Consider the following 22,868-nt stretch of genomic DNA (forward strand, 5'->3'; position numbering starts at 1 on the left):
AGGTCATTTATTAAAAACCCTGTATAGGCAGCTAATTAGACAGCCTGTATCTCTTCATAAATTGGGGAGTAATTCATTATAAAAGAGATAGATCGCGCATTGAACTCTCTATTTGAAGTTACCGGAAGAGACAAAATAAGGAAGAGTCGAATGAAAATATTTATGTTTTTTTCTTATGTTTATACAGAAGTGAACGTTTTGATGTAAAACAAACATATTACCTAGGTATAAATAGGACTTACTGGATGTACTCAGAATCAATTGATCCAATCGGAAATGTTGGTAATGACGATTTACTTCAAACTTCTTTTGGCATTTATGCCTGTTTTGCTGGTGTTGGGGGTGAGTAGTTATATTACCATCAATTTCTTAATCAATATTTGATATGAAAAACACATTTGCACACTTATAATTGGCAATACAATATTAATGGGGTAATTTTCATTTCATATTAAAAATATCTGTTGAGAATCTGCCCGAAAATAATTAATGACTATGAGTTAACTTTTGAAGCGACAATAAGTCAGGCACAGTATTTTATATCAAATCAAACTTACAGACAATTTTTTCATAAAAAGTTTCTAAACTTTTCAAAAACCCCTAAAGGAGCATTGGAATTAAAGAGAATTTGAAATTAATAAGGAACTGGCTGAAACTTACCTTTTCATTTCTGATGAAGAAAATTGTACGACTATGATTTTTGACCTATCCATTATTTGTTTCAGCCAACAACTGCCTATACGATAGACAAATATGACAAGAACTTCGACGATTCATCCGAGGTTGAGGTCTTTGGAAAGTGCAGGGAATCAACCCTGTTTCCCATAGATATTATGGCAAGGACAGTAAACCCAGTTTATTTGAAACCAAACCCTCATCCATTGAATTACATTCCACCTAAGCCTAAGGTAAAACAAGAGGAAAATGAACATTTCTACGTGAAACATTGGTTTAAATGGACAGATCCGAAATAGTTCATATTTATTATTCCTTTACATCTTCATAATATCTTGGAATAAACTTCTTCCTTCTGATCTAGTATTATTCTTTCTGAAATGCATATTTAAGAAAAATAAGAATTTTTGGTGAAAATCAAGTTCGGGTGACGATTGAAAATATCAAATCAATTGACAAGTGAACTGAAAGCAGATTATATGATTTCTACAAATATGAGTTTTTAAATCACGACCCGTGTTTCGCTATCACGAAAGCATATCTTCAGGTGGGTGAATGTAAACTTGTTTTAAAACTTCATATTTGTGAAAATCTGTTTCAGTTATGAATTTTCATCAATTATCGGCAATATCAATTCAATATTTATTGACAAGTAATAGTGCGAGAGATAACTTTATTTTTTTGCTTGGTTGATGGTAGATATATTTTAAGTTTTTCAGTTAAGATTAACAAAAAATATCTCAACTCTTCCAGAATGGTGGACGTCCAAAAATAATTCCAGATTCGAAAACATATTTACCTCGAAGAGTGAGTTTTCCATATCCACGTAGGATTTTTCCACAGACGCCAACGAATTCGTACTTTTATTCTTCCGAAGGACCCTTCTTCAGGATTTGGAGAACACAATGGTACACTTTCAATTGAAAATGAAGGTGTAAGGGATGAAGCTATCTCTTTGGTTTTTATAGAGTTTCCATCCGTTAGTTCAATGAACTGATGTATGATTTACTAAATCTGTAAATTTAATGAATAAATGATTCAATATCCCAAATTGTTGTCATCCTGCCAAAAATACAATTTTTCATGGAGAGCTTCAAAAAAATTCATAGTTGTTGTTTTTGAAGAATTTCCAGACTTCAATCGAATATTATGTCTATCAAAGTTCCCCATAGTTTCTTCAAAACATGAAATACAGACAGCTTTTGGTTATGCTACTAACAATACTGCGTTATAGCGTTCTACTGAAGTGAAAAGGGAGATTTCTTAAGGACTGAATATCTACCCCTTATATTTAATATTTCGTGATACAGACTTGCCCAAAATTTAAAACCTGTGTTTTCATATCATAAGTACATCATCAACATTTGAGAGCACCCATTTCTAACGCCATCAAATAAGCTTCTAAATGATTGCTTGTAATTATCATTATAAAAAAATATCTATCATTTGCGAAGAAAAACTAAATTTCTGGGAGAGTTTATTTAAATCAGATTCTATTCTTCTTCAACAACTTTCTTTTTCTTATAAGAACAATCAATACAAAAATAAATTGGGGCTCCCTTTGTTAAAAAAAAACTTTAACTGATATGTTGGCTCTACAGCTTTGCACTTGTCAAAAATCATTCGAAAAAGCCTATTCTTGACTTCAGAAATGACAAGTGCCAATCACGTCAATCGAAATAATAATTATCACCTCCATATTATAGAGTAGATTAAATATTCACATTCATGAAGAGAAGATATGTTTATATGAACATTTGTTTAACAATAACAGCTCTCCTTCTGCCTTGCCCATTTCTGAAATTTGGACAATACACTGAGGGGCGATATGTCAGGTAAGCCTGAAAATATTATTCCAAGTAGAGCCTGATATTCGAGGCAGAATTAATTCATTTCAGTGTAGCTGAAAATAAAACCATAGTTCCTGAGTTTTCAGATATAGTACCAAACTTCAAAGAAGTATGTTGGTGTATAAGATACAAGAATAATTGAATATTTAACGCCTCGCTGATCTGTTTCAGCTAGAAAACTATCTGAAGGTTTTCACGAAGAATTATTCTTATTTTGCAACGCTATATGAAATCGGCAGAACTGAATCGATAGATAGTCAAGAATCATATCCCATTTATGATCTTGTTTTGACATCTGGATATTCTAAGCCTATTATTGTCTTCATTGGAGGTAAGCAGAAGCAAGGGAAATATCCCTTACTTCGCATTTTTGTGGGTCAGCTGTTGGAAATTCTGCCTCATTCCAATTTAAAACTGGAAGAAACATCAATTATCCGTTTGAGCAATATAGGCGCATTCGCCATTTTGTACAAGATATATTTTATGTTCGATATTGAGCGGCCAGTCATAATTGAGATCATTTCGAGATAGTTCTGCTTTATGAATCAATTATTGGTTTTCATTGAGAGCGGTTGAGATTCGGTGTTCATTCTAGGAAAGTAATACTTTGTGAATTAGTGTATTGTGGATGTTTCAATGATCTTCGTGATTATACTGAACTGTAATGGACATACTGAACATTTGTGGTTTCCTCGATAATTTTGATTCAGCTCTTGATTAGGCAGACAACTGCCAAAAGCGCTTTTTTGTTGCTTTTCCAAATTGAGTTGAAGCACGGAAAAACTTTTTCGAAGAAACGATTACTGAATCTTATGGAGAATTGAATTGCTGACTGAGATATCAATAACTCAGTGACAAAATAATCCAGTTCCAATCAAAGTGCGATAGCTCCATGCAAAGATCTTTGGCTCAGAAAGAACTGGTCGCTTCAAGGTCTTCGAGGAAATAAACGTAAGCTGAATGAACAAGCTATCTGGTCCATACAGAGGTTAAGCCAAAAAAAGTCTGAAAAAAAATTAAAATGTTCTTTGACGGTGGTTAATTCAAGATTACTTGAAAATCGTTTATGCTAGAATAATTGGAAGATCAGATAAAAAAACAAGAAACTGGAAGCTACAACTTCTTGGCTTTAAATTTGCTATACGACCATTTTTATTCAAGATAGAGTTTATTGAGAATTATTTAAGAATTTGGAATTCCTTGATTTCAAGTTGTATTCAAATATAAGTGGATTTGTTACCAATAAGAGAACATGCCATATTATTGCAGGAATTTACGCCTCTGACCTAGCCTGTCCTCAAGCCCTGGTCCAGTGTTTCACCAAGTGGACAACCAACACCAAGATCCTGGCTCAGTTGCTGCCACTTTACGACTACCATTTCCTGCCGCTCGTCAATCCGGAAGGATACGAATTTGTATATCAAAAGGTAAAGTTATGAAGTTCAGCAACATCACGATCATCCGGCGGATCGAAAATTTCTCCTCAAACTCCTTTTAGAGGCAGAAGGGCGAGGCCTTCCGGTGGCTCAAGAACATGAGAGGATTCAGACGAGGACACGCCGTGAATATATTAAACAACTTTGATAGTCACTTCGACGCTTTTCCGAGACAGACAAATGACGAGCATTATGGCGGAGATGAACCCTTCTCGGAAACTGAATCGGCGATTATCAGGGAGTACTTTGAGGAAATTGGAAACAATACCGCAGCCGTATTCTTGCTCTTCTCCACGCCGAAGGTGAGTGTAATTTGGGTTGTCAGACTTTTGTCGTTTTACACTGAAAAGTTTTGGAAGGTGAACAAATCTTCGAAAGAAAGGAAGAAGCAGTGGGATAAAGTCAAGAGCTTTTGCGCTTTCCGTCGAGTTCATGACCAGGCCGGTCACCAATCCAGGTACTGAACTAGCCGGATGCTGCTTGGGGTTCCTGTATTTTTTTATTTTGACAAAATTCTCTACAAAAGGGATTCGATCAATTGAAAACTGTAACTTGGCTGTGAAATAGTTTTACCAAGGTTTGTTCAACATTTAAGTTTTATCTGGACAATGGTTTCTGATGTGAAGGATATTGGCCCACCAACAATATTTCTAAAAATGATTACATTTGGGGAACACTGGCTGGTAGTGAAATTTTTTATGAATCCATTTTTTCATTGTTCGTTTGTTTTACTGAAATACGTATACCTATGCTGGATTAGGTATACTCGAATCACTTTTATTTTAGCACTCGGGTGGAAATTTGACACATTACACTCTATATAGTACGAAAATGTGGGGTTATGACGCTTGTCGAAACATTTTTGGGTTTTAAATCAACGCTATGTTGTCCGTTCTACGTAAAAGTTTCTGTTATTACGTATTTTATCACAATGTCGAATCTCTTCGGAAAATATGTGACGAACTTAATTGCATTTTATACAAACTGATTGAAGGCATACCAAATCCAGTTATTTGCATGGAAAATACAAGAGATCAGTATAATATCATAATATGCACTAGCTTGAGGAGAGTTAATGTTTGTTATCTTTTTTGGCTAAAGTTTGAATACGTTACATCAGTTGTAGATTTCAAAAATATTAGCCCGAAGATGAAATGCATATGATGCAGTGGTTGGGAACGGATATTTCCCGAAGGAATCAACAGATAATTATAGGAATGTTAAATTCTTCAACAAAAATCATCTTGCACGAATATAAGTAAAACGAATTAAAGGAAGTGTCGAGTCAAGATGAACTTCACCTTTGAACAAAAATTTCACATGAATAAACAATTAACAGGATAACTGGCACGTATTTGTGGCTGTTCATCTTAATACATTGATATAATTATAATAATTAGGTAAACTTTTCGCATTAATTCACTCAAACATATAATTCTCAAATGCCACCGCTTTTTTGGCTCTCCCAATAGAAGGAAATTCTTTGTCATCCTCTTCATTCACAATCTTTCTGATTGTGGAAATATTCAGCTGAAATATAAGTCGTTTAGAAAAATTACATACTCTTGCATTGAATATGTTCGCTACCGTCTGACGTATTGTGGATTTTAAAATATCAGGGCATAACTATTTGAATGAGCGGACCTGAATTCTAAATAGCACTTCCTGAAACCCTGTCTCTTTTTTCAATTACTTTCGGCATTTTCGTAATGAAAATTGATATTAGTTGTGGCAACGGCGTTATGACATTAACGACATTTCATGGGTGCCAACCTCACTCCGTTCTAGTTACAAAAAATTGAGAAATTTCATGGCCAACCGACTGCTAAAATAAATGTGAATGGAGTATAGGTACCTATTTCGAAAACAATTTTTTTTACCATACCAATATAAGAAGTAACTTTCAGTCCCTATCGTTGCACAACAAGGAAAAAAGTATTACAACAAAAAGCAGACGTTTACTATTATTATGAGAAAAATGTTTTCTTCTTACTTTCACCAAAAACAAATTATTATGTTTTTAATTCTCCGTTGGAAACTTGTCTATTCTTTTTCTAGTCAATTGTATGAGTGTACTCTTTTTTCATCTTCATATTTTTCCATGTTTTTTCATGAAATTGAAAACATCGTTTTCATCTCCCATAACGCATAAATCATACGTCGTAAAAACGTATAATGTTCAATTTACAGGATGACGCTATAACATATCCATATGCTCACACTATGGAGAAACATGATTCATGGATATTGCAGGTGAGCATAAGCTTTTATGTATATTCTACTGGGAGCCGTTTTGCCCTTAATATTTTTCATGGAGGCACTTTTGAACGTTATAATAGGGAGAGAATAACTTGATAAATAAATCGAGTTTGTTGATGTAATTGGACAAACCTCGTCAACCTCTGTCAATTCTTGTCCAACAAGAAATTCTGAAACCCGTTCAATACCTTCAAAATAATCTCTTCACTGTTACCCATTAATTAATAGCAGTACGTAATGAGGAACAGAAAAACGTTCCAGGCAGTGTGCATCCTTAACAAGCTTGTTTTTTTCAGGAACAGTTAGCCATGCATGCGATAAAGGCTGCTAAAAATATTTCGTATAATTCGTTGTCAGTAGTTTCCACTGCTGAATATGGTAAGGTAAAATAATATTTACTGTAGTATAGAACTCGCGAATTGAAATTCGATATTTTGAATTAATACTTGAAAAATCGACATGTTTACTTAATTAATGGAAACAGTTTTCAACCTCTGCAATGAAAATCCTCCTAAAAATTTATTATTGTACCAATTCCGCTTCAATGTTGGATAATCCCTGAATTTCATGGTCTTTTTATGACAACATACAGAAAGGTCAGTTTCCCCACCCCCTCTTGATAAATCTCACGTCCTGTTCCAGGTGGTTTAGAGGGAGGTAGAATGGATGACTGGCTCTTGGAAACTCTGCAAAAAAGCATCATCCTCAACATTCAACTAACTTTTTCGCTGAAAGCAACTGACAATAGAGACACACTTAAGGTAATCGAATTTCCACCGAGTGCTCTACCAACACAAAATTCGATTATTTTCCACAGAGCTTGAATACAAAGCTTCAGAACCTGCTCAAGGGACTTGTGGTGGGTTCATATCGTGATAAATATTTGAGATATCAAGCACGTTCAACTGGCTTTCACGAGGAGATCTACAAGTTTCCCTGGAAGAAGATCGTTAGTTGATTTGATCGAGAACGAAAGTAGTTATGTGCCAATTTTTTGGAATTTTGTTAATACTTGTTAATCGAATTGCAATTGTTGTTGATTAGAGCAATGATTTTCATTTCTTGCAGTATTCAAATTCTTGACTAGGTGTTATTCTGTATTAGTCATCCATATAAATAAATAAATCGTAGGAGTAGGTTTGTTCGCTGAAAAAAACAACAAAATATTTTTAGCATTTGGTCAATCACATTTCATAATTAACAGAGAAGAGTTCATTCATGAGATGCCTAGGTACTTATCATTCGAATTCGGTAGCTACAAGAAGCAGATCATTTCGATCATAAATGTACGGTTTCATTGTATTTATAAGGTAATCTAAATGTGGGTCAGCTTCCGACAGCTGGGTGCCGTTATCATCGTTCTTTTACTGTTAAGTTTGAGATATAACAGGGCAGGCACATTTCTTTGAATCGGAATATCAATATTCGAACCTTAGAATCGCTAAGTTTCGATCTGATAAATTTGAAAAAGCCTTCCAAAACGGTTGAATTTTTCTCGATAATTCGTATGGTTTTTCTCTCCACCCTTATCCCTTCATCAATTTTCAGTTCAGGGTAAAATGTGTTATCAACTGATGGAATTAACGAACAATGACTCTTTCAATTGAATTTTGGATGTGATAAGGACGAGAAAGAGAACATATATACCTGGAACCTCAGGTAATTTCATTGTTACTAGTCGATTCGTAAAATCCGAAATCTATAGATTGAGATGATGTTTGAAAAAATGTGTCATACGATACATTATTTGTTTTCGATTGAGAGTATTTTGTGAAAATGAGCTGTGTGGATTGTTTTGAAGTGTCTTGTTTGGGATACCCTGCATAATAAGCAAAGTGTCAGGTAAGGAAGTTTTTATCAAATGCCAATGCCAATGGGATATGTGATTCAGAGACAGAAAATTCTCTAATCAAACACTGTACAACTTTTTTTCAATCGGGCTAATCCTGCCCTGCTTTGTACACTTCCTCCAATATCCGATTCTATTCGACAGTCCCCATAAGAGAATAATATTGCCTTTCAGTCGGTAAAGAACAAAATTGACATCTTCAACCGGTTATAACAGAAGAGATATTTTAACAGTAGATCTGGCAGTCTGGTGAAGATCATTCTTGCTGGCAAAATGATCACAGCAGTGGCTTAAGATGATCGAGACATGCGTACATTTGTGTTACTGTTGTTGTGCGGTCATGTTGTTCAAGGTTTCAGTTTGTGGAAGTTGATATCGAAGAGGCTGGAGGAAAATCGTATAGATGGCAGTTTTCACGATCACTCGAAAGGATTAGAAAATACAGGTAGGCATAGAAACTTCGATTGACTTTGAACAACACCGTCAAGATACAGAAAAAACATACATAAATTGCAGGGTATGAAAATTCATCGAAATAAACTGAAAAGTGAAGAGTATAGGTTTTCGAAACTATGCTATTCATGAAGATAAAGAGAATTGTTAATGAAACATTCTGAAACCATAAATTGAAAGATGGAAAAATGCGGAATATCTACATAAGGCCATCCTGTCAATTAATTTTTATCTACACTTATAAAAATAAAGTGATATTCTGAATAATTCTCAGTTGAGTTAAACCCATCAAAACCTCAGCAAAATTTTCTTTGATGGTGATTCCGGCCTCGAATTTCAATCCATCATTTCGCGAGGAAAAACAAAGGTGGCCCAAGCATCCAGCTTCCTGCTGAAAAGCTTCCATAATACGTTAGGTAAACGATGAAAATCCCTCTAGCTATGTTTTCCGGAATATATCGCTCTTGCGTGGCTTTTTCGTCTAAACTTCATAACACGATTCTGCTTATCTCGTCAGTAATAATGGGTTTGTGTTTTTACCTTATTTCGAATTTCGCATGAATGAACAGCCAGCTGAAATAATATTGTTCTACCTACGTGGCAGAGTCGGTCAAAAAGCCAGAATGATTTCGGCAGAATCATGTCGAGAAACGAATTTTAATGGATCTTATATGAGCAACGATGAGTGTTCATCCCAACAGACTATTTTTTATGAGTCGTTGAATGTGATGCTAAAAACTTCCATAATATCTACTGCTGCTAGAATTGTTATCCTAATACTTTTCGTCGTAATTATTTAGGTGTATGTACCATCAAACTGAGGGATTTTATGAAAATAGTTTTGAAGGATGAGACCAGGTTGGAATGCTAGGAGTAAATAACTAACATGAGGTCGAAAAAATTCGTTGCCAAGAAGGCTATGGATGCATCATTTTGCTGGATCTATATTATCAATATTTCCAAATATTTCCAGATATTCCAAATATCGATATTTCACGATTTATTAACGTGAAAGAAAAAAAGGAAGTGGTCGACCAAAAAAAAAACCTATGATTAACCAAAAATGTTGAAAATGTTGTGAAAGAATATAAACTGGCAGATGTTTTCGTTGGCACAAGGTTCTGAAAGGAGACAACAATTTGTTGCCAACCCTATAAATTGAAGTATTACCAGTAAATTGCAAATGTTGATTACCCTTCTGCGAGTGGTTTCTCAACCAATTTATTGATCACTTGAATCAATTTTCTTTCCTTATGAAGCTTGGTTTTATCTTTCTGGATATGTCAAATTTCAAAATATGAGGATGTTGAGCATCCAAAAAACCAGAAAATTTTCTCATTCAGTAACCTCTTTCTCAAAAATCGGAGTTTTTTGCGCCATCAGTCAAAGGGCGATGTTGGGTTGTCGACCTATTTTCTTTGATGGAACGTTTTTGATGAAATTATCATTCCTTTCAGAGCTGAATTGAATTTTGATTAATGGTTCAACTGGTATTTTCAACAACAGGCATTCACCGAACATCAATTTCCTCTAAGATCGTGTGATCATTAACCATATGATTTTTTTCCTATAGCCTCCTTCAAATCCCTCTTTCTGAATTGGACCAACCGAAGAATAGAAGTTAAGGGTGATCCTTTCATTTTAAATAGATCTTGAATCTGTCAGAAGAAGCTGTCAGAAGTGTTTGTAGCAAAACGAGGACATTTTCAGCATTCAATTAAAGGGAACTCCGTAACCTAAGACTCATTCCTATGAAAATCATGTTATTCAGTGTTTCTTCAGTTCAGTTAAGGATTATCATCAAGTTTTGGCCACATCAAGTCATCACATATTCTCATTTTAAGAACATGATGTGATTTGGAAAGAATTACTTCCAGTTACAGGAACACCAACCTTAAAAAAAGCTTATTTTTGACATGACAAGAAAGTGTTATAAAAGTCCTGAAAGGGTAGAGGAGGAATACTCAATGAAATCTGACCTTGAAATCGTACTGTATTGCATTGAACCTATTGTTTCCCAATTGAAGTAATTGTTTTTCTTGAGAAAAATATCTCTTTCAAACGGTTGGGTAGGATATTGATGAAGAATTCGTGATCCAAAATTAAATTCTTTCTGACTACAATAACGTACCTATCTTGGTAGTTTCCAAACTGGTCTCAAGTCGCAATTACTGAAAATATTCGAAAACCCTGTATTTTCGCAACGTAGCATCTCTGAGACATTTTTATGAAGCAAGAGCTATCTTCAATTTATCGACAGAATATACTGCTAGAGCAGTACTAAGAAAATAGATACCCTGTATTATTTTTCTTTCGATTCATCAAATAAAACTGTATGTTTGATCCAGTAAATATAATCAATAGGTCCTTTCGTTTGCATAAAAAGTGTAGCACTTTTCTACACTCGATTTTAGTATTCGTTTGCTGATTGAATTTACACCATTGTAGAGGAGGTGTAGTTATTCTACATCTCCTTTTGACTATGTGTAGATTAACTACACTTCCTCTACACTGGTGTAAATCAAATCGAGTGTAGAAAAGTGCTACAATTTTTATGCAAACGAAAGGACTTAATATATTGATAAACAAATGAAATGTATATAAATCATATGTATTTCTAACTACGGGCTCTTAACTGAAACTCCTTCATTCTCTCCTCTATATCCGATCGGAAATTCTTAATTAATGCTTGAACAGGCCACGCAGCAGCATCCCCTAAGGCACATATAGTGTGACCCTCTATCTGTCGCGATAGCTCATCCAAAAGATCAATCTCATCGGGAATCGCTTGCCCAGTAACGAACCTATTCATAATCTTCATCATCCAATTGGTGCCCTCTCTACAGGGTGTGCATTGCCCGCACGACTCGTGCTTGTAAAAATGGCTCAAATTCGCTATGACCTTGATGACATCCGCATCTCTTCCTATCACTATCACGCCTCCAGTGCCGAACGAAGATCCAAACTCCAAGCAACCGTCGTAATCCAACTTTAGTTTCTCGCAACTGTCCGGTTTTACGATTGCCGTTGAAGAACCTCCCGGTATAACGCCCAGGAGGTTGCCCCATCCACCCTTCACACCACCAGCGTGTTTTTCGATTATTTCCCTAAGGCCTATGCCCATTTTTTCCTCAACGGTGCACGGTTTAGCCACTTGGCCGGATATGTTGAACAGCTTGGTTCCCGTGTTTTTGGGACGTCCGAAGTTCGAGAACCATTTACCTCCTCTGCGCAGGATGGTAGGAGATACCGCTATAGACTCCACGTTGTTAACGATGGTTGGGCAGCCGAAGACGCCGATGTCTGCTGGAAAGGGTGGTTTCAATCTGGGTTTTCCTGGAAGAATGAGAATGGTGTTAGCTGAAATCAAGATATTCTTTCCAACGGTTGGCATAAAACAAGGAGATATATTCGAAATTTCTCTTTGCTTTTGAAACAATTCAGTTGTCTCCATTGAGGTTCTAGAGGAGTAAGACTTGCTTGACATTTATTGTTGAAGAAATGAATCAGTTCTAGTCTTGATATCAATAAATGATCGTAACCTAGTGGGAGTTGGTTCATGAACCAAAACCACGAGAGCCAATTCCACTTGATCAACTCATGAAGAAGGGATTCAATAATGAATTCAATATATAGAATACCTGCATAAAGGGGGATATAACCGAATGACATCTTTGCGTCTTGGTTTTGGGGTGTTAAGAAATGGTTTAATGGCCGATTTCAGTTTAATTATTACGATAAGTTCTTGAATGTAATTCAAATGCATGATTTGTAATGATGGATGATGGTATTCGAAGCCTGTGAAGAGTTATGGTAGGAAATCAAAAAGAGATCTCATCCCCCATCCCTCTCTAGCTATGAGTGAGGAAATTAGTGTCAGGTGCATCTTTATTCGGCAAATATCTCTGCAGAATCTTGATTTTCATTTTCTAAGCAACGTAACTCTTCAAAAAAGAGTCCAGACATCCAGACATACATCCAGAGGAACTTTTCGCCTTATTTTGAGGTTTTTAACCTATATCCAAATTTATTCCCATTAATGGGGTATTTTCCTAAATTTCAAAATATATGTCATTGAAATCCTTATAACTCAAATGTATCGAAATATATTTTTTTAGAATTTCAACATATTGCGTTTTGTCTGTATTCACTTACGAAAATTCTGATTTCAGGAGAGCTCTCTTATGAACATTCTACGTCATTTTCACGATCCGGCAACGCCCGTCGAATCAATAAAGGACATGAAAGTTTTATGATCATCATAGACTTAATAAATATCAAGTTTGGTGATCACTTTTGACATGGAAAACAAACAGTACATAGAAATATCAAACAATGACACAAAATGTCATCGTATGTCTAGACACAGATTACAGAAAAAAATTTTTGTATTGTGTGGATATAGAATTCTATATCTTCTTAATCAGTTCCACTGTTGTCTAATCAACAAAAATTACTAGACTTTAGTAAAGGCATTCTACGTCACAAGCTTTTACATATTCGGGTATATTTCTGAAAGTTCTTAATTTTGAAGCGAATCTTTTACGTGTTTTATAACTAATGGAAAAGGGTTTCCATAAATAATTTTAAATTCGATTTTGGAGTTTTAGGACACTTGCCCATTCTCTCCCTGCATATGATCTCTCATTCCACCCTGCATATGATCTCTCTTGAAACCAAAGATATTACACATGTAATATCTTTGGTTGAGCTCGAGAACATGTAATATATTTGCTTGAAAACATGTGATATCTTTACTTTAAACAAGTCCGCAAAGAATTTGTTAGTGCAAAAGCAACATTTGACTGATATGATACCTTGCTTTCCTTCCAAAGATTCGATAAGAGCACTTTCTTCCCCGCAAATGTAAGCCCCAGCCCCCCGATGAACAAATACATCGAAATCATGACCAGTATTACAAGCATTCCTCCCGATGAATCCAGCTTGGTAAGCCTCCGACAAAGCAAACTGCAAATTACAAGCTTCGTTGTAGAATTCTCCCCTTATGTAAATATAGGCTGCCTTAGCCTTTATTGTCAATCCGGCTATGACGCAGCCTTCGAGAAGTTTGTGGGGCTCATGCCGCAGTATCTCGCGGTCCTTACAGGTGCCTGGTTCTCCCTCGTCAGCGTTCACCACCAAAAACCTGGGCCTTCCATCTTCCGGTTTGTTCATGAAGGACCACTTCAGCCACACGGGGAAACCAGCTCCTCCTCTGCCTCGTAGCTCAGATATCTTCATTTCTTTCAAAACCCAGTCTCTTCCTTTCTCTATGATGTATTTCGTTTTGTACCAGTCACCCCTCTTGAGGGCTCCTTTGAGTCTCCAATCGCACCTTCCATAGAGGTTCGTGAATATGCGGTTTTCATCAGTCAAGGATCTACGTGATGAATGTAATAGCTTTGTTGGCGGTTGAATGAATGACGTTAAGTTTCTGATGTATATCATGACCATGACACGACTAAGTGTCAACAAAGGTGATATGTTTTATGCGTAATTGTTTCAGAAAAAATTCACATGAATAAGAAGAGAAATCACCTACTTTTAGGTTGAATAATTCTGTCGATGTATCTGCCAAATGCATTGCTTTGGCATATGCCAGATCTGAGTTGCTAGGGCTTGGTGATCTGGTATTCACGAGCATAAGACATGATACTCCCTGTAATTTTAGTACGGGAAAAAATGAAGATCAAGATGGCTACAGTTACATTTGAATAGAATGAGGTTAGGTTAGGTTAGGTTAGGTTAGGTTGTTCCTTGTGCTGTTGGCGTAGTAGAACAGACGAAAGTGCTGAAAACTTTCGGTCAACCTGCAGCTACCTTACCCTGTTAAGGAGAGTGCATCTAGGAATTCAAACTTCTATTTTGCTTAGGGTATAAGGTATGTCGCGCCATTTAAGTCAGCTCTTTATCTTTTCCCTTAGATTGTCTGCCTCGCAAAACAAGGGTGCATGTTAATTCTATTGCTTTCAATTATCCACGTATTAAAAATCTCTTTTTGTTTTCTTACGAACACTAAACCGTTTTTTGATCTCTCAGGATTTTGATCATCTAAAAATTTCAGGTCGAGTTTTTGTGACTCTCTTTGGTTATCCTGCGAAATGTCAAATACATGGTATTTCTCATTCCTGTACCATATCCATAGCTTGCTGGATGGCAGGTGGTTCAGTTCAGCCTGGATGTGGTGCTAGCTCATGGATTGTAGCTTGCTGTGTTACCCAGAAGAAAAAACGACCAGATGAGCAAAAGAAAGAAAAGAAGAACTCAGAGTGAGTAGGCGATTCATAAAATGAAAATAAACCTGTATGTTTGGTTTCGTACCATAGCTCATCTCTCGAATTATTTTCAGGATAGAGGTAGCTCCCACTGCTATTTTGCAGAGAAGAACTGACGAAGTAGAGGAACAATGTGGAATATCTACAGACAGAATGTTCATGAAGAGGATTATTGGTGGTAATAAGGCTAAATTTGGGCAATACCCTTGGCAGGTCTATATAAAGATTGGTTCATATCAGTGCGGAGGCGTTTTAGGTAAATGCGATCTTTGATAGCTATTTATGTATACATAAATATTCATGTCTTCAAAGAGACATGAAGGCGTTCACACTATCTAAACCTGCGGTGTAGTGAAATGTTTGTCGTAATAATAATAGTTCGTAAATATATCGATGAAATGAATATGTGGAAACGTTAGAGGATTCAATTTTATTTAATGAATTATCATTTCATTCTTCCTCTCCTTCTTTTGAAACCTCACGATTCGAATTATCAGCATTCAGCTCGGAAGTACGTCAACTGGCCTGCAATATTTCATGGTGATCTATTTTCTTTCCACTAATAACACTTCACGCTTCCCAGCTCAGATCGATTCTGTCCGGTCCAATTTGCAAAATTCGCAGAGAGCCGATTCATTCCGATCTGAATTCATTTCCGCATTAATAAAACATGGAAACCTTAATTGAGTTCATCGTTCATGTTCAATCAGTGTTACCTTCACGAGTTTTCAATTCGAATTTTGATGAAATTACGACTGGAGCAAAACTGGAACAGTTTCGAAATTACATTCCCACAGAGATTACATTTACATACATTCTTGAATATTTTTGGCTGAATATTTATTGTATGACATTAAAAGTCGTATCCTGGATATTTCTCCCTTCAGGGCACACAATGACGTGAATACAAATGTGTATATTGTATATTTTTTGTTGAAATGAGTTAAAATACACCATTTAATTTGTCCTCTTTACAATGGAATTGAATCAGTGCTTCAAGGTTCAGATCTGTACCTAGGGGGAGTCCGGGAGAGTTTCCCAGGTAGGAGACTTGAACCACCTCGGATATTTCAATTCAAATTTCGTGCTACCGGTATCGTAAGTAGCTTGCGACATACTCGTAACAAGGCACAACTAGTGGCGGCTCCATTTTGGCCGCCATCAGAACTGTTCGGGAGTGAGAGGGTTGAAAGTGATTTTGTTGTTAGGAAGTAAGAAATTGAATAATTTTTGTTTGTTACACTGTTTGAAAAGTTTAATAGGTACGTGGTGTTGTTAAGTTTTAATGCTTTCGTTGATTAATATCGTTTTACGAACCATGAGCCTTTTCAATCATAGTTGTAAAAGTTTCAAGAAAACATCCCTTGGATAGACTAAAAGGGAGTGCTTGACCCATGCTATGGTCGGGAGACATAATCAGTGTTCCACGTTTCCCGCACTGAGCAGAAGAAAATTGAATAAAAGAAATAAATATAAAAATATACAAAGGTTCAAAAAGGTGAAAAACATCTCGGAAATAAGTGAGAGTGACTCTCCAGTAGAAAATATGTATTTCATACGCTGATACATCTGATGATGAAAACCTTGACATAAACAATCGTTGGTCATTGGAAATTGTTTTCTTTCAATGTTTTTCCTGATAAACAAACTTATGGTCAAGTCTCTCTCGCCCCCTGTTCAACTCTCCCATAGGTTATGGAGACATAAGCCAATTTTCGGTTCCTACAAAAAGAATTGCTGTACTGAAAATGTTCATCTCACCATCACTCTTCTATTAGCTATAGTTACCTATTTGGGCATGATATCTTCACACAAAGAAATAAATTGCTACCATTTACAGATACAACTTAAGTGTCTTCAGAGTGAAAAGGGGTTCAACTGTCCCGGACTTCCCATACTTCTCATTTTCATTTGAGATAATTTATCAATTACTACCGTATGAAAAAGCTATGTTTCAGGTAACACTCCAGAAACTTCAGTGACACCTAAAGTCTTCAAAATACGTAAAATTAGTGAAAATTCTAATTCGATGAGTTTAACCATTTTATCCCAGTATGAAAATGGCAAACCTGATTGGGATATGTCCCATACATGTTCAATTCCTTGAAAAGCTTGACTCAGGGGACTTATACCCTGTACCCTTCCTCAGTCATCTTTCCAATTTATCAAATACAGAAGATATTCTGCCAAATAATGTGTTCTGCATTTGTCGCAAGTCCTAATAAGACAATAGTTGAATAGTTGAATAGACCGATGCACGAGCTTGCAGACTAGATTGATTTAGGTGGATCCATTAACCGCTCAAATCTAATTAACGACGACCTCACAATTCATCAGGCAGATTGGAATTAACTTGAATTTATTACAGTGTCCCATCGTTATGTCGCAACGGCGGCGCATTGCATTATAACCGCCAAATTGAAGGATATCTTGGTGTATTTGGGAGAGCTCGATACCCAGGACACCGGGGAGGTTTCAGAGCTTGCACCAGCTGAGCTGCACAGGGTAAGCTTGTACAAACTAACAAATATTGGAAAAGGGTAAAGATTAATCACTGACTCGAAATAACTTTTACTGGATAACAAAGATTCGTTTTTTTTCTAATTATTTCGATATATTCAAACATGATTTCAATAGTGATCATTTGTGCTTTGAAGCAACTTTATCCCTTAACTGCTGTTCATCGAATTACATAGAGCTACTGCTACTGCTACTGCTCCACAAGAGTTAGGGATATCGTATTCAATCGTTTTTAAAAGTATGTTCTCTTCGAGAAAATCGCTGTAAAATCATTTAAAACTCAATAACAACCTGAATCGATCCAATAAAAATCAGACATTTCGTCAATCTGGTCGTCTTTTTTCTGAAGTTTGGTTCTTTGCATATGCTTTATGAATGTTCTTATTTTGAAATGAAGTCAGTTTATCAACGGCTTCGATTTGAAACGAGTTTTCTGAAAATGCCAAGACGTAAATTAACAAACGCTGAGGCTAATAGGGCTATCGGAATGCTACAGGATGGCCTAACTCAGGTTGTTGTAGCGGAAAGGCTCCAAGTCAGTCAAAGTGTGATATCTCGACTTTGGAATAGGTTCAGGGAGACAGGTTCCGTGTTGGAAAGGCCAAGGTTTGGTGGGCGACGAAAAACAACACCTGCTCAAGATCGTTTCACCACCGTTTCTGCGAGAAGAAACCCTACATCTACGTGTAGAATGCTACGGAATACTCAAAATGCAGATGGGGTCCAAGTTTCCATCGAAACCACCAGAAGACGTTTAAGAGAGGTGAATCTAGGTTCTAGACGTCCATTAAGAGGAATTCTATTAACACGTGACCATAAGCGTCAAAGACTGGAATGGGCAAGGCAACATATCAACTGGAACGATCAATGGCGTAGTGTCCTTTTCACTGATGAATCCAGATATGGACGATTTTCAGATTCTCGAAGAATAAAAGTATGGACAATCCCACGCATAGTTACCCCGTAATCGTCGCTATGTCCAAGAAGTCCATCCATTCCGAGGGGTAGTGTTATGGTATGGGCCGGGATATGTTTCAACGGGCGCACACATCTACACATTTGTCCTGGGAATATGACGGCCTTACACTATAGGGAGCATGTCATTGACAATGTTGTGCCAAATTGTCACGCTGCGATTGGTGAAACTTTTCAATTTTTAGACGATAACGCTAGACCGCACTGTGCAGCCATAGTGGAGAATACGCGCGAGGAGCTTGGTATTCCACATTTACCAATAGGTACCTCCGCACTCACCAGATTTGAATTGCATAGAACATGCATGGCACATGCTCCAAAGAAGATTAGATGATCATCAACCTACCCCAGAATCCTTAAATGATCTGAGAGAGCTTCTGCCCCGTTTATGGAACCAAGAGATGGTCAACAACCTCGTGTGTAGTATGCAAAGAAGACGTCAAGCTATTATTGATGCCCGTGGAGGCCATACATTGTATTGATAATCTTAAAATGCTTGAATTCTCTGGGAATAAAATTTCGTTATTTTACTCGATTTTTCCTAACGACCCTGTATATACGCTGCAGACCTACAGGCTAAAATTAATTTGCAACTTGAAATCATATTAATATAAATTTTCATCACAAAAATCTTATTTCAACTATATATTTTTGCACTTAAAGTCAATACCCATAACTCATGTGGAGCAGTTTATTAGCATTGGTTGTTTATTTCAAGATATGCAATATTTATGAAAAAATGAGCTTTTTTTCTGTAAAACACATTCCAAGTTATCAGCGTTTTCAAAAAATTTTGATTTTAATGAAACAACTTTCTGTCATATCATCAAATTTAGAAAACCAGTATTCAAAAGAGGAATATCAATGTTTTGATTACCTTGGTTTCAAGAACCTACACTGACAATATAAGGGGTTGGTTTTCTTGCCATTTCTTGTCATCGGCGTATCTCTGAAGTTATAAGAGGTATAAGTATAAAAATATTAAGAAAAATTCTCAATAAGATGAAGGGAGGGGAAACAAAATATGATTAGAGAGCTTCAGAGCCCTTTGAACTACTTTAAATATCTTTTTCATACTTCCTATGATTTTGGAGATATGACAATGGATTTGAAGACCAATGCACATACGTGAAAAAAAATGTGATTTTTGAAATAACGGAACTTGAAATGGAAAATGTTGGCCTCTCTTCAATTGACTTGAGGGGTGCCCACATTTAATACCTCTTTAAGCTTGTCTCGAGGAGTAAATGCATATAATGAGCGTTCAAATGGATGAAGAAGGTTATGGACAAGAAAGCACAGATTCTGTATGAATATCCTGAAAAAATACTAAACCACTGAGTAAAAATAAACTTTTGTTTTCAGGTGAGGAGAAGACTGATTCATCCGAAATTTCAATATCGAACAACGCAGCCTGACCGCTATGATGTGGCTTTATTGGAGCTGCTTACCGAAGCCGGATACGCCTACTATATTTCCCCCATTTGCCTCCCCGATTCCGACATATCCCTATCGGGTCGAAACGCTGTGGTTGCAGGATGGGGAAAAACCCTGCCTTCTAATGAACTCATGGGCACCAACATTCTCAGGAGTGCATCAGTTCCGATTTTAGGTGAGAAACAGTGGAAAAATATTTTCTTTGAGCTTGAAAAAAGTGTTTCTTGAGACCTCAAGAATATTTGTCTGAGTTAGAGACTTACCCTGTAAATATTATAGGATTTTCGAGATACGGCCAGTGGCCACCCTTGATAAATCATGCTGTTTTATCATTTCAAGTGTTGTTTTCCTCCTACAGATATAGAGGAATGCATAGCATGGCACAAAGTCAAGCAGATCTCAGTGGAGCTTCACGAAGAGATGCTATGCGCTGGTCACAAGAGCGGAATGCGAGATGCCTGCTTGGGAGACTCTGGAGGACCGCTTATCCTGCAGGAGAACGGCAGATGGACGCTGGTAGGAATAACGAGCGCGGGCTTCGGTTGCGGCGAGCCCCATCAGCCTGGAATTTACCACAACGTCGCATTATCCACGGACTGGATCAAGTCTGTTGTTGAGTTTGGGGTTTGACGTTCGGGTGGTTAACTGAAATCGGAAACTTCTACCGACTATCGAGAAATTCATGTCGAATCAGATAAACGGATATGATGGGATTATGCGTTGATTGGGAAGTAGGTACTATGGGTCTAATTATGTTTCTGCATGAGGAGAAACTGGAGAATTATATCCACACATTAATTCATTATTGGTTACTTGAAAATTGAGGAAGACTTGAATCTTATTGATATAGAACGAGTATGCTTTTACTTTTTTCCTTTGTTCTTGAGGGAAGATCGCCTAGGCCTAATACTAGGCCCCCTAAACAGTGACATAACCTAGAAGATCATTTGAACTGACTTAATAATATAACTTCGAAGCAAACCAATCAGCGATACCACAACAGGTACTTTGCTACAACTTAAGTATATCTAGTTACTTTATGAATGACAATCATTATCAATTCTCCAATTATTTAACACCATTCAATCTTCCTCAAGAGCTCAAACTCCCTCATGAGGAACACTAGCAGTTAGCATTCTTCTGCTAAGAAAAAAATACAAGAAGTATCCTATTTCATGATCAACGTTCTGAAAAATTCGAAGGAACTGAACTCCTAACATCAATATTTATAATTTCCATCCATTATTGAAACAACATGAGATTGAGTATGTTGACATTGAAGAATTAAAAAAAGCTGATGGACTCAAACAATTTTTTCACTTCATTTTTGTCATTTTCTTCATTCCATGTAATTATTGTTATATTTTGAGTAGGTATGCTTGAAATTGCTCATCGTATCGGCCATTCCTATTTATAAATCGATATTATTGCGATAACTCATTACTTCTAGTCAATGTGAATAAAATATTTATATGAAGGTTGTTTTTATGTGACTACCTACCCCTCTAATCATTTTTTTCGCGATGGGTTTTACGTAGGTACGAGAGCGTTATGATTTCTTCAAAAGATTTTTGAATTTTGAGCCTAAAATGATCAAAATGATACGTGAACTTTCCAGGGTTCTCTATAAAAGTTCCGATAAAATTTAAGCTAAATTTTGGGCGGAGTTGCAAAAAAGATCTTTAGGTCAAGGCTTTGCATGGCCTTAGCGCCTATCCTATAACACCAGCTAAAAAAAACATATATTATTATACCGTGTTTTTTCAGAAGCTTTTGTTACAGCTCACAAGGTTTTTATAGGTTCACGAACACCAATATATTTTTTCTTATTCTTTTGTATATGGCTTCCCAAAATCTGGACAATTTTGTGAGGAGCAGAGTGTGAGATCCCATCAAGATTTACATACAATTAAAAAACGCGTTGTAAAGGAGTTTGGGACTCTGATATGATGACAGACTAATGTTGGGGCTTTCTACAGAGGTCCTTCATTCAAGGGAATCATATAAAAGATCATTTCAAAGTGTTGAATTAAAATTTTGCCTGAATATGTAGTAAATTTCCTGTAGTTTTAAGTCAAAATTTAAAAAAATATGCGATTTTGAAAAACTAAAGCTCCAAGCAATTATTTAGTATTTAGGTATTTATGAAAGTCCCAGGTATGCTCAGAAGCAGTAAAAAAAGAGAGAAAAAACAGTGTTGACCAGTTTTTTATCATGAATCTAGGAATCATACCCTAACCATGTCAGAATATGACTCTTACATGAAATGCTTGGTACTTGAACTTGTATATTTCATTGTTTTGATGAAACCTAACATGTTACAACTGATGGGTTGGACCATGTCGATACACCACAAAATTTCGCCATATACCTGTTTAATTCCTTTCGAAATAATTGATTAAATCAGTTTTTTCCATTTTCTCTTCAGTTTACACTTGGTGAGTTTGTCTGAAATTCAATATCGTAATAAGTTTTTTTGAACACGGTGATATTGGATAGAAGTGAGAAGAATTGTAGTCATTGACGCAATTTTTTTTATATTACTTCTCTTTATCACAGACTAGAATAATTGAATTTTGAAGAATAATATAGAAGGTGAAACTGTTTTTTGTTGAGTCATTGGGAATTTTTCATTGATTATGGAGAGAACTTAAAAATTTTGGAATCTGTGACATAATCGATGAAGCATAATTGGTACTTGGTCAATATGGTATCAATTATGAAGGCGTGGCGGATCCACCATGGAAAAATTTCCGAACAAATGAATGGAATCGAATGTGGAGCGGACGAGACTGTTTCATAAAAACATATGAGAATCTTTCATAAAACATCTATTGTTTATATGTGAAACCATTCGTCGGTGAAAGCTATATCGAAAATTTCGGAAATCCCCTCATCGAATTGACAATGGCGACGGTCCTCCCAACAATGAGAAACGATTTTATATCAACTTTCGCTGAAAGCTGACTAATACAACTCTATATTGTTGCGAAATTGATGGAACGATGAAGCATTTATATGCTTTGACATACCTACATTCGTGAGACGAAGAAAGTTCCGAACCGGATTATCCAAAAATAAAATAACGGGGGTATTTGCAATACGGCAGCATCCTTGTCCCATATGAAGGTCGTTCGCG

The 22,868-nt window shown here is 36.3% G+C and overlaps 4 protein-coding genes across 5 annotated transcripts; 3 read left to right on the forward strand and 1 right to left on the reverse strand.

Moving 5' to 3' along the window:
* The first annotated feature begins 82 nt into the window (after positions 1-82).
* LOC123306905 lies at positions 83-1,726 on the forward strand. Its single transcript, XM_044889099.1, has 3 exons — positions 83-342; positions 726-908; positions 1,429-1,726. The coding sequence occupies exons 1-3, from the start codon at positions 277-279 to the stop codon at positions 1,597-1,599; spliced, it is 420 nt and encodes a 139-aa protein (XP_044745034.1). The 5' UTR covers positions 83-276; the 3' UTR covers positions 1,600-1,726.
* A 612-nt stretch (positions 1,727-2,338) lies between these two features.
* Positions 2,339-7,276, forward strand: LOC123306902 (carboxypeptidase B-like). 2 transcript variants are annotated; one of them, XM_044889095.1, is made up of 9 exons: positions 2,340-2,510; positions 2,574-2,634; positions 2,697-2,856; positions 3,795-3,952; positions 4,024-4,263; positions 6,152-6,214; positions 6,517-6,598; positions 6,863-6,981; positions 7,038-7,276. In XM_044889095.1, exons 1-9 carry the CDS (start codon positions 2,404-2,406, stop codon positions 7,176-7,178), a joined length of 1,131 nt encoding a protein of 376 aa, XP_044745030.1. In that variant the 5' UTR covers positions 2,340-2,403; the 3' UTR covers positions 7,179-7,276. The 2 variants fall into 2 exon arrangements, with proteins under 2 accessions (XP_044745031.1, XP_044745030.1); XM_044889096.1 differs by lacking the exon at positions 7,038-7,276 and having other exon boundaries at positions 2,339-2,510; positions 6,517-6,603; positions 6,863-6,921.
* A 984-nt stretch (positions 7,277-8,260) lies between these two features.
* LOC123306901 (serine protease 27) lies at positions 8,261-21,172 on the forward strand. Its single transcript, XM_044889094.1, has 6 exons — positions 8,261-8,514; positions 14,587-14,791; positions 14,872-15,053; positions 17,166-17,302; positions 19,658-19,904; positions 20,088-21,172. The coding sequence occupies exons 1-6, from the start codon at positions 8,376-8,378 to the stop codon at positions 20,357-20,359; spliced, it is 1,182 nt and encodes a 393-aa protein (XP_044745029.1). The 5' UTR covers positions 8,261-8,375; the 3' UTR covers positions 20,360-21,172.
* On the reverse strand, positions 11,017-14,045 carry LOC123306900 (NADH dehydrogenase [ubiquinone] flavoprotein 1, mitochondrial-like). Its single transcript, XM_044889093.1, has 2 exons — positions 13,340-14,045; positions 11,017-11,858 (listed from the first exon to the last, which is right to left on the reverse strand). The coding sequence occupies exons 1-2, from the start codon at positions 13,974-13,976 to the stop codon at positions 11,140-11,142; spliced, it is 1,356 nt and encodes a 451-aa protein (XP_044745028.1). The 5' UTR covers positions 13,977-14,045; the 3' UTR covers positions 11,017-11,139.
* Positions 21,173-22,868: the final 1,696 nt, after the last annotated feature.

The sequence above is a fragment of the Coccinella septempunctata genome, chromosome 2, assembly GCF_907165205.1.
Source record: "Coccinella septempunctata chromosome 2, icCocSept1.1, whole genome shotgun sequence".
NCBI lineage: Eukaryota > Metazoa > Arthropoda > Insecta > Coleoptera > Coccinellidae > Coccinella > Coccinella septempunctata.